Source organism: Pan troglodytes, chromosome 2, assembly GCF_028858775.2.
Source record: "Pan troglodytes isolate AG18354 chromosome 2, NHGRI_mPanTro3-v2.0_pri, whole genome shotgun sequence".
Taxonomy (NCBI): Eukaryota; Metazoa; Chordata; class Mammalia; order Primates; family Hominidae; genus Pan; species Pan troglodytes.
Genome location: NC_086015.1, coordinates 59,019,306 through 59,032,705, shown reverse-complemented (window position 1 = coordinate 59,032,705; position 13,400 = coordinate 59,019,306). Strand labels below are relative to the sequence as shown.

The 13,400-nt window shown below is 44.1% G+C and overlaps 1 protein-coding gene across 3 annotated transcripts in view; it reads right to left on the bottom strand.

Annotated features, from left to right (window-relative positions):
- Positions 1 to 13,400, bottom strand: part of CACNA2D3 (calcium voltage-gated channel auxiliary subunit alpha2delta 3) — a 943,155-nt gene that overhangs the window by 74,979 nt on the left and 854,776 nt on the right. For 2 of the 3 annotated variants that reach the window (XM_016941319.3, XM_016941320.4), the window contains 2 exons: positions 12,208 to 12,270; positions 9,121 to 9,191 (listed from right to left, as the gene is read on the bottom strand). In XM_016941319.3, the coding sequence (XP_016796808.3) occupies positions 9,121 to 9,191; positions 12,208 to 12,270 (134 nt within the window). The remainder of the gene's footprint in view (positions 1 to 9,120; positions 9,192 to 12,207; positions 12,271 to 13,400) is intronic. The other variant, XR_008546971.2, reaches the window with a different exon arrangement.

The following is a 13,400-nucleotide window of genomic DNA, read 5'->3' as shown; positions in this document are numbered from 1 at the left end:
TGTATATGTGCCACATTTTCTTTATCTAGTCTATCATTGATGAGCATTTGGGTTGGTTCCACTTTAAAACCCAGACACATCCTCCCAGGGCTTAGTACCAGTCTGGACACATTCAGGGGTACTTCCTTGACTCACCAAATAGGAGGTGCCGCCTGCAAACCTCAAGGATAAACAGTTTCCCATTGTCCTGGAGAGCAGCACTGATTTGATAAACAAGTGTGAGTGCCCCAGAGCCAAGAAGAGAGGGTCCTCTGAAAGAAGGTGGCCCTGGGGAGACCAACAAACTTCCAGCATCAAGACAGTCCCTGTCCCCACTCAGAGCGGATGTTGCTCTACCAACCGCATTTGCTTTGCTCCTGGGGCAAGTGATCAAATTCATGGGTGCCCAGTAAATGCACCTAGCTGCCAGCTGGTTTGCCCATTCACGCAGCCCCTCCCATGGAAATTAGCTTCACTTACGAAACTGAAGGGGAAAATGGAATCACAATTAATTCAATATAGAAAATATTAAATTTCTTTTGCCTCCTTAGAAGGAAAAAGCTGAATTCTGCTTTGGGAATGAGTTAATGCAAAACCCATTTGAAGCAGGAGAGCTGATTCTGGGGAAGCGTCCTTGGGCTCTGCCACATTCATGAAGCCAGGTCTATATTTCATAGCAACTGCACCACAATGATGCCTGTACTGCACTTGGCAGTGTGGGGCATGTCATTGAGGCTTAATAAATGTTAGTACCTCTGAGTGTTGGTATTGCTGCTGTTATGATTATTATTCATAAAACCCAACAGGTGTTATTGAGTGTTCCTACTTCCATTGTCTGGGGTCAGGCAGGCACACGGACAGGTGGTTAGAAGGTGGCTATGACAATTTGTGTTCAGGACCACATTGGGCATGCTGTGGGGAGGGAAGACTAGGAGAAGAGTTATGAATACAGCCCCATCACTCAAGGATTTCCAAAGGGGTTATCAGAGGAAGCCAGAGGACTCATATAGTTTGAAGCAAACTGGGGCATGCTGGATGTGGTAGAGACTATCAGTAGTTTCACAATAACTATTCTCCTCTTCTGGTGAGCAGAACTCTGACTTTTTAATATGCACATTTCCCAGGTTCCTTTGTAGTGAGGTAAGGCCAAGTGATTAAGCACAAGTATTGTATGGGAGGCTGCTTAATACATTAAAAATCTTATTTAAAGCATTTATTAAAAAGGAATTTGAAACTTGGCCTTTTGGAGCTTTTGGAACTCCCTGAACTCTTCTTTTGCAAGCCTGAATTGCAGATGTGATGGCTGGGGCTCAGCAGCTACATTGAATCATGAGGTAACCTTGAACTTAAAAGCCATCTTGGAGAAAGGTAGAAGAAAAAGTTGTGGTCCTGGGTCTGTAACATGAGGGTCCCAAATTAGTATTTTTAGACTTCCTTACCGTAAGAGATGAAAAAAAACCTCCTATGTTCTTTAAGTCGTCCCTGTTAATTTGGATTTTCCTGTTATTTGTGGCTGGACCAATTCTAACTAATACACTGGACTCCAAGTTTGATTAAAAAACTTTCTTTGGCCAGGTGCAGTGGCTCACACCTGTAATCCCAGCACTTTGGGAGGCTGAGGCAGTTGGATCACCTGAGGTCAGGAGTTCAAGACCAGCTTGACCAACATGGCAAAACCCTGTCTCTACTAAAAATACAGAAATTAATTGGGCATGGTGGCGGGCACCTGTAATCCCAGCTACTCAGGAGGTAGAGGCAGGAAAATCGCTTGAATCCGGGAGGCGGAGGTTGCAGTAAGCCAAGATTGCACCATTGCACTCCAGCCTGGGTGACAAGAGCGAAACTCCATCTCAAGAAAAAATAAATAAATAAGTAAAAAGAAAGACTTTCTTTCTCTATCTCTTAAGGCAGAGCAAATATGAATGTAAAAAGAAAAATCTCTGCAGAAGATATGCTAGTCTGCTCCATCTATGGAGAAGACATGAATGGTTATCAGGAGAACATGCTCTGGAATCTGAGAGACATGAGTTCAAATTCTGTCTTCTCACTCGTGCCTGTGAGAGAGCTTGACAAGTTGCTGGGAGCCTCCACTTCTAGTCCCTTGTTTGTCGAATGGAAATAATAATAGTAGTTACTTCATGGAATTGTGATGGGAATTAATTAAGGTAATGCATGTTAACTGCCTGGAATAATGCCTTGCCTATAGTTAGTATGTAATAAGTGAGACAGACTGAATGATGACGAAGATGAGGGCAGTTACTGCTATTGCTGTAACTGGGGATGCTCAAGCAGCAGCTTTTGGATTTTAAAGAGTGGTTCATTGGAAGCTCCATGTCTCCGCATTCCAGAAAGTTTGGCCCAGAAATATACTTGTCCAAGCCAATCTGTCTCCTTGTTCCCTTCAATGCCACCTCTGACAAAGCATAATTCTGAGGACATGGTCAGGTCAGCAGGAAGCCACGAAGCCATTACACTCATTACATGAGTTGTTGAGTATTAGACATCAGCGGGGCAGTCGGCATTAAAGGCGAGCAGCCATCCAAACATAACAGAATTCTCCTTTAACACTCTCTACACTCCAAGGCCAGGGCACTCGCTGAAGTGTAATGTGATTACCAAAGACAGGGAAAGCTCCCAAGTCCCACCACACAGAGACAGGAGTAGAAATGATACAGATCTTGGATTCTACCTGGATGTGTTACCTTTTAGAAAGGTGATTTAAATAGCAGAAGCTGCCACAGGGAATTCCACACAAGCCAGCCATGTTAACGAACATTTGTGGGGTGCAGCGACAAGGACATCTGCCAGATCCCACAGGGAAAATATGAATGGCCTTGGATGGGTAAAAGCTCAAGCGTGTTGCACCAAGCACAGCAGAAATACAAACAAGGAAAACCATGCAAAACCACACACACACACAAAACACACACACACACACACACACACACACACACACACACACACACAAGCAGTTGCAACCAAAAAAAAAAAAAGAGAGAGAGACAGATAAGACAATGGCCATGAAAGATAGGTACTATTGGTGGCTTGACAGCAAAAACAAAAACAAGTTATTTGAGAGCTGTCCATTTCCCGGCAAGCCAAGGGCCAGGTGTGCTCCATTGGTCTTTCTGGCCTCGAGCATAATCACATAGACAAAGAACAAGGGAAGAGCCTTTGGTCTTTCCAGAAATCACAAGTATGTTGGTAATAACAAAAAACCCAGGGTAAACCCTCAAGTTCTGGATATTTGATAACAGCCACATTTTCATCCTTCAGTAAAGATTTCTTTCTTTACCTGTTTTTTGAAGGCTCTTGCTCTTTCCTTGGGCTCCATATTGAACTCATTTCAACTTTCCCTTCGGTCTCCCTGGCTCAAATGTCCTAAAAGTCATATTTGTGCCTCTTATGTAACAAATGGCACTTAATGTCCAGGTTGGTGCCCAGCTCCGCAGAACTCGGGCAAGATGTATTACATTACTTACAAGGGGAAGGGAGGAGAGGAATTGGAAAAGGGTGGAAGAGCCTTTGCTTTTTCATGTCTTACTAGCAATCTGCTAGATATTTTGCTGGAGCAAGGTGCCCTACCTGAGATTAACCCAGAGTGTTATCCTTGCTGTCTATGTGCTTAGTGTTTTGCCCTAGCATCAGTGGTTCCAGTGCCCCCCAGGGGCCTCTAGGAGAGTAAAGTGCTAATATGGTTTGGATCTGTGTCCTCACCCAAATCTCATGTTGAACTATAATCCCCAATGCTGGAGGTGGGGCTGAGATTGGATCATGGGGGCAGATTGGAAGTGATTGCATCATGGTGGCAGATTTCCCCCCTTGGTACTGCTCTTGTGATAGTGAGTGAGTGAGTGCTCACGAGATCTCGTTGTTTGAAGGTGTTTAGCACATCTCCTCCTCCCTCTTCCTCCTGCTTCAGCCATGTGAAGACATGCCTGCTTCTCCTTCACCATCCGTGATGGTTGTAAGTCTCCTGAGGCCTCCCCAGCCATGCTTCCTGTACAGCCTGTGGAACTGTGAGTCAATTAAACCTCTTTTCTTTGTAAATTACCCAGTCTCAGGTATTGCTTTTTTCTTTCTTTTTTTTTTTTTCTTGTTGTTCAGGTATTTCTTTATAGCAGTGTGAGAACGGACTAACACAAGCACCATCAAGACACTGAAGGTGGGGGCCCCTCCCATCACACACTAAGGGGAGGATGCAGGGACAAGAAGATAATCCAAGAAGCTGACCTCAAAAAGATGGGCTGGGGGCTCTTCCCTCTAGGAAGAGACGGATTCAGACATTGCTTAGAAGTCTAAAAAGAGGAGAAAGAACAGAGGAAACAGAGGAAACAGAGAAAGGTAAAAGCCGTGGATCAGAGAGGACCGCCAGGAGCTCTCACTTTGCGATATGATTCATTTGTGCCAGCTGATTGTGCCCTGCAGGGATCTCCCCTGTGGTCACAATGGGAGACATCCAGGAAGGAGGCTGAGTGCCCACACTCAGGAGGGTGGGCTGTAGGCATGTATGTACCTTCAAGCTGGGGACACCTCAGTTACTCACATATCATTCCATATATCCCTCACTTGTAGGTATATGAATAACTATTTTCATCCTATTTTGCTGCAGAGATCAGGTGACTCCTAAGAACCTAGTAGCTAGACTGCTACCATGCTTTTAACCTCGTGTCTTGATGCTGGCTGCACATGATAATCACAGAGAAGCTTTTAAAGAGTACAAGTGCCTGGGCAACATCCCCAAATCAACTTAATATACAATTTCTTGGGCTGCAGCTTGAACTTGGAGTGTTTTTAAAGGTCCCCAGGGATGCTAACGCACAAGAGAGTTCAGGTCCATGAATCACCCCAACACTGTGCTGTAAAGGTAACTGCTATGTAGTAACTATCCTTTGGGGGTTATTAGTGATAAAATAAGACAAACAAACAAAACAAAACAGGAGAAAATTGGAAAATAAGAAGAACATATGGAACTCTACTCAAAAGGTATTCTTATCTCCTGTTTGCAATGGCTTTGCAATTTGAAAAGCATTTTAACATATTGTATTTTAGTTAATTCTCAGAAAATCCATTGAGGTCCCTATTTTGGTAATGAAGAAACAGGCTCAGAGAGGCTGACGACACCGTCCATGGCCACACAGTGGAGAATCTTGTGCTCAACCTGAAGTCTTCTTATTTCAAGTCCAGAGTATCACAAAGGCCCCGTCAGGAACCTTGAAAGAAGAAGACTCCTATGACAGGCTGTATTTTCTCCCTTTTCCCTAGATACATGACAACATTGAATTTGCATTACCAGGGGTAAACAAATTCTAATGAAAGGATTTTGAGACTAGATTTTCTCTTAATAGTTGCAAGAGGCCGGGCATGGTGACTCACACCTGTAATCCTAGCACTTTGGGAGGCCAAGTTGGGGGGATCACCTGAGGTCAGGAGTCCAAGACCAGCCTAGCCAACATGGTGAAACCCCGTCTCTACTAAAAATACAAAAATTAGCTGGGCATGGTGGTGTGCACCTGTAGTCCCAGCTACTCGGGAGGATGAGGCAGAAGAATCGCTTGAATCCAGAAGGCGGTGGTTGCAGTGAGCCGAGATTGCACCACTGCACTCCAGCCTGGGCAACAAGCGAGACTCTGTCTCAAAAAAAAAAAAAAAAAAAAAAAAAATACTCGATACTTTTTGAACACGGGGCCCCACATTTTTATTTTGCACTGGGCCCTGCAAATTGTGCAACTGGTCCTATTTATGCCCGTCTCAGAGTTATTGGAAAGCCTGCAAAGAGGTAAGATCTGTCAAGGACAAGCCAAGCCTGGAGTCTGGTGGGTGCTCAGCGAACGCAGCCATGATTATTACTGTCATGCTGCTGAACCTATTGGTCTGTGAGTTGGATCCTGGATACTAGGTCATATGTAAGCTGGCTAGAGTCAGGTCAAAGAGTCAACTAAAGTGCCCAAGAGTGGTCAATTTTGCCTCTTAGATTGTTTCACACGCTGCTGTGAGACTTTCTCAAAATTCTTTCAAGTTGTTAATTTGTTCACATAAATCAGTGGTTTTCCTTCTGCCTGCACTACAGACCCAGAAGTGGATGTTCTTTCCCTCTGATGGCACTGTCAGGTAGAAGAGCCAATGGGTCACGAGGTGAGTGGTCAGAATGGTCAGGGGAGAGGTCTGCTGTCACCCAGACAAGCATCACCTTGCTTCCCTGGAGAGAGGCAGCAAAGTGACCAAGACAGAGAAACAAAGGGGAGGCTATGAAGGGAGGTAGTGCTCTCCTCTTGGAGCTCTGTCTTTCTGGAGAAGATGGTTTGTGGAGTTCTTGTGCATGAAACTTGTTTCTTTCTTTCTTTTTTTTTTTTTGTTTGAGATGGAGTCTCGCTCTGTCACCCAGGCCCAGGCTGAAGTGCAGTAGCATGACCTCGGCTTATCGCAATCTCCGCCTCCCAGGTTCAAGCAATTCTCCTGCCTCAGCCTCCCAATTAGCTAGGATTATGGGCACACACCACCATGCCCAGCTAATTTTTGTATCTTTAGTAGAGACAGCATTTCACCTTGTTGGCCAGGCTGGTCTTGAACTCCTGACCTCAAGTGATCCACCCATCTCTGCCTCCCAAAGTGCTGGGATTACAGGCGTGAGCCACTGCACCCGGTCTGAAATTTGTTTCTTTAGGACTGGGTATAAGACTATCAGATAAAGAAACTGAGGGCCAGCCCGGTACTGTCCAAGATGCTGAGATGAGGGGTCAGCACAGTAAACTGATCTCGAGTTTCACCTGGGCTAACCACAGCACCAGAGCAACGCAGCTTCATGTAACCCATGTTTGAGGGTGGGCTCAATTCAATATGGTGCATGACTTCTGATCCAGAGTGCTGTCAGTTACAGCCAACTATATCCTTTCACTGCTTCTGAACTATAGATCTTCTCTGAATGACAGGACTGTCAACCTTATGCTCTGAGCAAGCACGGCATGCTGGGAAAGGCAACGGCACAAATGTGTGATTGCAAGGACTATGGTCCTCCAACACCAGAGACCCATCATATGGTGTCATAGGAAGCCTGTAGGGAGAGGTGTAAATGTAGATGAAGCAATACCTGGTGCTAAGTGGAAAGCAAATTCAAGACAGAACGAAGATCGACAACAAAAATCACGGCTGCAGCTCACAACTAATTGAGCTCTTCATACATGCCAAGTTCTGTGCTAAGAACTTTATGCTTATTATGATCTCACTAGCTCTGACAGCAACCCTTGGAAGTAATTATTGTCATCTTCATTTTCCATGTAGAGAAACCAGTGTTTGGAGAGGTAATCTGACTAAATCAAGCAGCTGGTAATGTCAGAGCCTAGATTTGACCCCGGTCTGTCTGACTCCAAAAATCAAACTCTCAATGCTCTACTGGCCCCAGTGAGGAGGCCCGTCAAAGAAGCCCAGGAGGTTTGTCAACTTGCTCCTGGATGATAGCAGTTGCTGTAATAACTGAGTTCCCAGCCCTTCCTTTTTCTCAAATATGTTGGCTACTCTTGTAGTAAAAGAAAGTTCTAGATTCATGCCAACTGTACTTCACCCACATGAAGGAGAAGACTAGAGGTTCAAAATTCCATTACACCCTTTCTCTTTCTCCCACCAAACAGTTTGAAAGGAATATCCAAGAGGGAGAGGAAAAAATAGGTTTGTTAAAGAAGTTGAAAAATGTGCTTTCAAATGAGAAACACGTGTGCGATTATTCCTCATCTTTTGTCTCCTCCCCCCACCAAGTTGAAAAGAAGTTAACATGATACAAATGCACACATCCACATAAAGATAGGAAAAGTCAGTGGTGCCGTGGATGGCAGGCCAGGAGCTGCTGCAGGAAGCTTGAAGAAGTGGTGGAAAACTCCACAGCCACTCCAGCCCAGATCCAAGCAGAGTTTTCAAGCATGTGTACAATGACTCCCAGCAAAGAAGAAAACTGTACTTGAATTTTTTTTAGAAGGGAAGGGAGCAGGAGGGGACGATCTGCTACAGGCAGGCCTGAGAGCAAGCAAGTATGTCAGAGATTGCAGAAGTGCTGGCGCTAGGCCAGGTTCTTATATCATTTCTTTTTTTTTTCTTCCCTTCTGGCACAAACAAGCTATGGAATTTCAAACACTGGGTCATCATTTTTGAATTCCCTGCTTTCAGCAAAGTGCTCAGTTGGTCTTGTTGACTAGCTTAAAAGTCTGATTTCCTGAGCTAACACTTCCTAGCCACTCAGCTGCAGAAGAGTAATAAACCAGGGGCCTGCCTACCCACTGGCCACCGATGTGCAATGGATCTCTCAGGGAAGCTGGAGGGCCATCCTTGCATTTCCTGCCATTATATATTTAACAGCATCAAATATGCCCATTAAAGCACCACTTGAAAGGCTAACATTCTTCCTGGGAGGCCAAGGGAAGGGAGACAGCATGGACCCCCAGGGAGGCATTCTAACACCTGATCTCATGGGATGATGGCTTTTCCCAGAAGTTTAGGTATTCCCAAGAGCATGGCTGACCTGCCCATGAGGGACATGGGGCCGTAAGGAAGCTGCTCTACACAAGCTTTATTCAGGATCAGCGAGAGTTCTTACACCTGGATGAGTAGTCAGTATCTGCCACCTGTGGAATTTGGCACCATCTAGGTTTTCTTCCAGAAGCAGACTTAAACTTACCTCCATCAAGAGCGGATTTTGAGAATTTTCACTTGATTGTCTAAAACAACATCAAGAAGTCTCTAAATACCACCTTTCATCCCCAAGTTCCAGATTTCTAGGGAGCTTCCCAGGTTAATCAATAGGAGACAAAATACACTCCACCCTTCCGGCCAGGTGAAAACCTTTCCTACTTCTTCGCAGTGACTTGCTTCAGACTGACACAATCACATCACAGTGCAGCCTCCTACTTCAATACTGGCCTCCAATAAACGCTCTGCTGGGTGAACAGGAAACTCATTGTGAACTGAGTTTCTAAGACTCTGACACTCTAACACTCGTGCAAGAGGCATCGAATTTCAGAGAGATCTTTTGGAGCATGAACACAAGTAAAAACCAGCTACGGGGTCAAGTCTGGGCTTGCTTTATTTGACCTTGGCTTGTTTTATTTTATTTAGGAAAACTTTTGGGGGGAATGCAGTGGACCATAAAACCCTTACCTTTTAAAGGAGCCCATTGTTAGCAATTTGTTCATCACAGCTCCCTCGATCTCACCAAAAAAGTCTCCAGTCTATGGGGAAGAAGACATATGAGGAGGTGTAGATAAATAATGTGCCCCAACAGGAGAGAAGAAATGAAAAGGGACACAGTCTGTGTCCTGGAACTGACAGGAGCAAAAGGCAGGTTTTCAGGAAAGTGGAAAAGGTTTTAACAGTCATGAGAAGTCATGGGATTACACAGCAAACTAGTGAGCAGATGTGAATGCTTCCACAGTACGTGGGAGGGGGCTGCGTAACCCATGCTGAATGCTGAAATTAAAACACGCATGCACACACATGTGCACACACACATACCCCACTACCCTTGGATGGAGTAGGTAGTAATATGCACATAATCCCTTGTGATTAAAACACTACTTCATCTAGGCAGAAACAGGCTATGAGAGGGCTTCCTAAGCACTAATAAAAAGAATTGTTTATAATTCCTGGACGACCTGTTTAGGGAAATACAGCAGTCCACTTCATCAGCCCAATAAAGTTCCTGCAGTTGAGAATCCATCCTTTCTCAGAATCACTTTCTGAGGATCACTTTCATTTTGTCATAGGCAGTTGACATGTTGACCAAGAGTAAGACTATCCAGCCCCTTGAGGAGACAGCATGGCCAATGAGACTTCTAATGGCCTACCCCACACCTGAGGCTGTCTTAAGGTCATTCGAAGCTTTGCAGTCATTCCCCACCACCAGGCTGATGTTTTTGTAAGTCTACTTCTTGGTGCTGGCCAAGATTTGCAGACTTTGGTGGAATGAAGAATTAACATCCTCATGCATGCCCTCTGAATTTCTGGAGCCACTATCATGCAAGGTGTCCCATGGGGGAGGGCGTATGCAGTGCATGGAACAGAGCCTGCAGCAAGGGCCTTCTGCCAACATGCTGAAATGAGCCAGTGTTGACCAGAAGAGAAGCCCCATCTCTACTCTGGGTGCTCTGAAGATTTGTAGCTTGTGAGTGGGTGGGTGGGTGGGTGGGTGGAGGGCACTGCAATAAGAATCCAAATTATGTAAATTCCGTAGGCTTTGTATTAACTAAACCCCAATTCCATTGCAACTAACTGAGTGACCTCAACCACACTCCTGGGAGTTTTCAGGTAGCAAGACATATATATAAACTTTGGCAAAATGTAAAGGGGGAGAAAAGGAGGAAGAAGGAAACAACATTTCTCTGACTGAATATTGACCACTTCCTTTTTCACTACAGGGAAACTTGGAAACTTTTGCAAACTCTGTGGGCGTGTACTACTGCTAGGAGCAAGAAGGACATTTGTATTTCGTGTGTGTAATATGCCAGTTTCAATGAAACTGGTTGTTAGATGAAGAATTATCCTAATTGGGGCACAGGAAGTCAGACAACATCAAACAAGCCCAGGCTGAGCAGGCTGGCAAACTCACTGGGTCTATTGCAGGCTTATTCCATGGAGACATAGAGCAGAGAATCTGTAGTGGCCATGGCTGCTCATGGCTGAAACAGAGACACTGTTTCCATCATTTGTTGGCTGCTCCAGGACTCACCCCCGGAAGACATCCACTGCACCCTTCCTGAGCCCCGGGATCATTCCTCTCTCACCCCTACATGAGTAGAGCAGAAGACTAGAGCTCCTCCCTCCAGGCAACTAATGTGTATTCTTGCTCCATAGATTCTTGAATGCCTATGTTCCTCCTCCCAGCCAACAGGGCATATAACTATAGGCCAAAGGACTTTCCTGCTGTCTCAGGGACTGGCCTTGTTTCATGGGCCCATTCATCCTATCTAATGTCCATGGACTGTCCCATGTCTAGTGATGTAAAGCATCAGAGGAGACTGGGAATGGGCATTTTGAGTCTCAATAGCGCAACCAAGGGGCACTGAAAATCCTACAACATTCTCATAAAATAAGACAGGAAATGAAAGCACAATTCCTCAAGTTTCCTGGAGCCCCTGTTTATAAATTACCAAACCATTCATTTCAGACCCTAAGAAGCCACACTTAAGGACAATTAACTAATTGATTAAGCAGTGAACCTATCATACTGCTGACTACTAAAGAATTTTAAATGTTTTAAAAGAGACTTCATTATAATGTATTAGTATACTCAAATATTTGAATTAGAAGAAACCTTACATTGTCAACCATCCTCATTGCACAGAGCCTATCTAGAGGTCTAGACAAGTTAAGGAACTTGCTGATGATCCCAAAACTAGTTAAGGAAGAGAGCTAACATCAGAAACCACCTTCCTCCTCTGATGGTGATACTTTATTATATGCACTGTTGAACTTGTTTGTATTTTACCTTTTTTTATACGTTAATGTAATTTCTAATTGCAGGAAAAGTTTTAATGCAGAAAATTTGAATGGAAAAACTTGTTTTTCTTTTACAGTACCATTGACTTTAACTCTTATTTTGATTTCCAGGCAGAGTGGAGATTTCTGTGCTCAAGCCCATAGCTTGGTTTCCTTTCATCTCTCTCCCTCCCACCCCTACACTGCACATGGTGCAGTCAAATGAAGAATATTCCTCTTCTATCTCTGGACCCTTGTCCCTTGGTGTTGAGAGCCCAAGCTGTTAATCCTTGAACTCAGATAACTGATTTTTAAAAAGCAAAAACCAGAACGAAAGCCATAAACAATAATTATGTAGAAACATACGTGTATGTGTGTGCACACATATGAAGATGAAATATCGGAAGGAAAAAAACCTTAAAGTTGCCCAAACTATTTAAGGCACCCCACCCTCGAGGCAAAAGTTCTTTATGTGGCACAGACAACTCTTTGGCTAAGAGTTCTATAAATTGAACATTTTATGAGTGAGAGAACAGACCCTGGGCACTGTCACCCCCCTGCACCCCCCAGTGGGAGGTAAAAACTCTTTGGGGCCTGCTGAGAAGCAGACTGTGGCATTCTTAGAGGGATGGAAATAAGGTTTTATAATCTCCTGCTATTACCTCCTAAATAAAGATCATTGTCTCCAAGTTTTAACACCATAATTTGTTCCCCCTGACCCAAGCACATTCTGAGCTCCTTACTTGGAGCTGGTAGAAAGTTTTCACTCACCTGTGTGTAGTCTTCAGACACCAAAATAAATCCATTATTGTCTATGAGGTAACAATTCACAGTCTAGAAAATTAAAACAAAAAACAAAAAACAAAAAAACAGCTTCAACTTCGGGCCATCACACTGCTTTTAAACAGAATGACACACTTCCAACCTGAGACAAACTTATTTTTTTGGAAGGCAATTGTTTTCAGGCAATTGCAAAAGCCTGATGGTTCTAGGCTTTAAGGCCATGGTTAAGATAACCCCGGTGTTTACTTTGCAAAACTAACAAAAATAAAAGACTGAACAAGTCTTGAATGATCCAGATTGGAATAAAATTGCATTAAAAAATGATGAATTACAGTTTGTCTTCCTTTTTTTTTTTCTTTATACGACCTGAATAATATTTCCCAGGAACAAAGTGCTCAGAAGCCCCCAAGCCTGTATTGGCGGTTGAAGTGCAGGCTGTTTTGAAAGCAAAACGCCAGCACAATGTCATTACTCTAATGATGTATTAATGAAAACACCGTGTCAGCTCAGAGGACCATCAGGGGACCAGGTAATATTTTTTAATTTGTTCATAGACTGAGGCAGGGGGGAAGGGGCAGACTTCTGTTAAAGGGGCCCCTCAGGCCTCCTAAAGGTTTTCAAACTGTGTTTTTAATTGGGAGCGGGATTTGGGGGCAGGGCCGTTAGCTTTTGGTAGCTCAGACTTATAAATTGTAGAAAGCAAGGTAAGCCCAAACCTCTGCTTCCCCCACACTACTTTAATCTCAAGTGAATGATTTGCTACAGGCTAAGTTTTAATTACAGTGCTGTGGAGTTTAAACTTAAGGTTTAATTCCGTCCTTGATGTAACTCAGTTTCTATTTATTACAGCTTTACATACCAACTGCAACATTTAATTTGTAACATATCTTTACTCTGAGCTAAATTCCGCCTAGCTCCAGGCCACCACGGGGCTGATGTTTTCTGGGACATTTGCCTATCCACAGGGGTGGTTTTGGTTAGGCACAAAAGGGCAGCAGTGAGTTGGTCAGAATGGTCCGTCCTTTATTAGTAGACAGTGACTGTGCAGAATCAACAGAAAATTAAAAGCCCTGCTAGCACCTCTTATAAAAGAGTTGGCTGCTCTGGTGAACAGCAGAGCTTCTCCTGGTTATACAAAGGGATCAGATGAATTACTTGAGTAACCTGTTCACAGCTTTGCT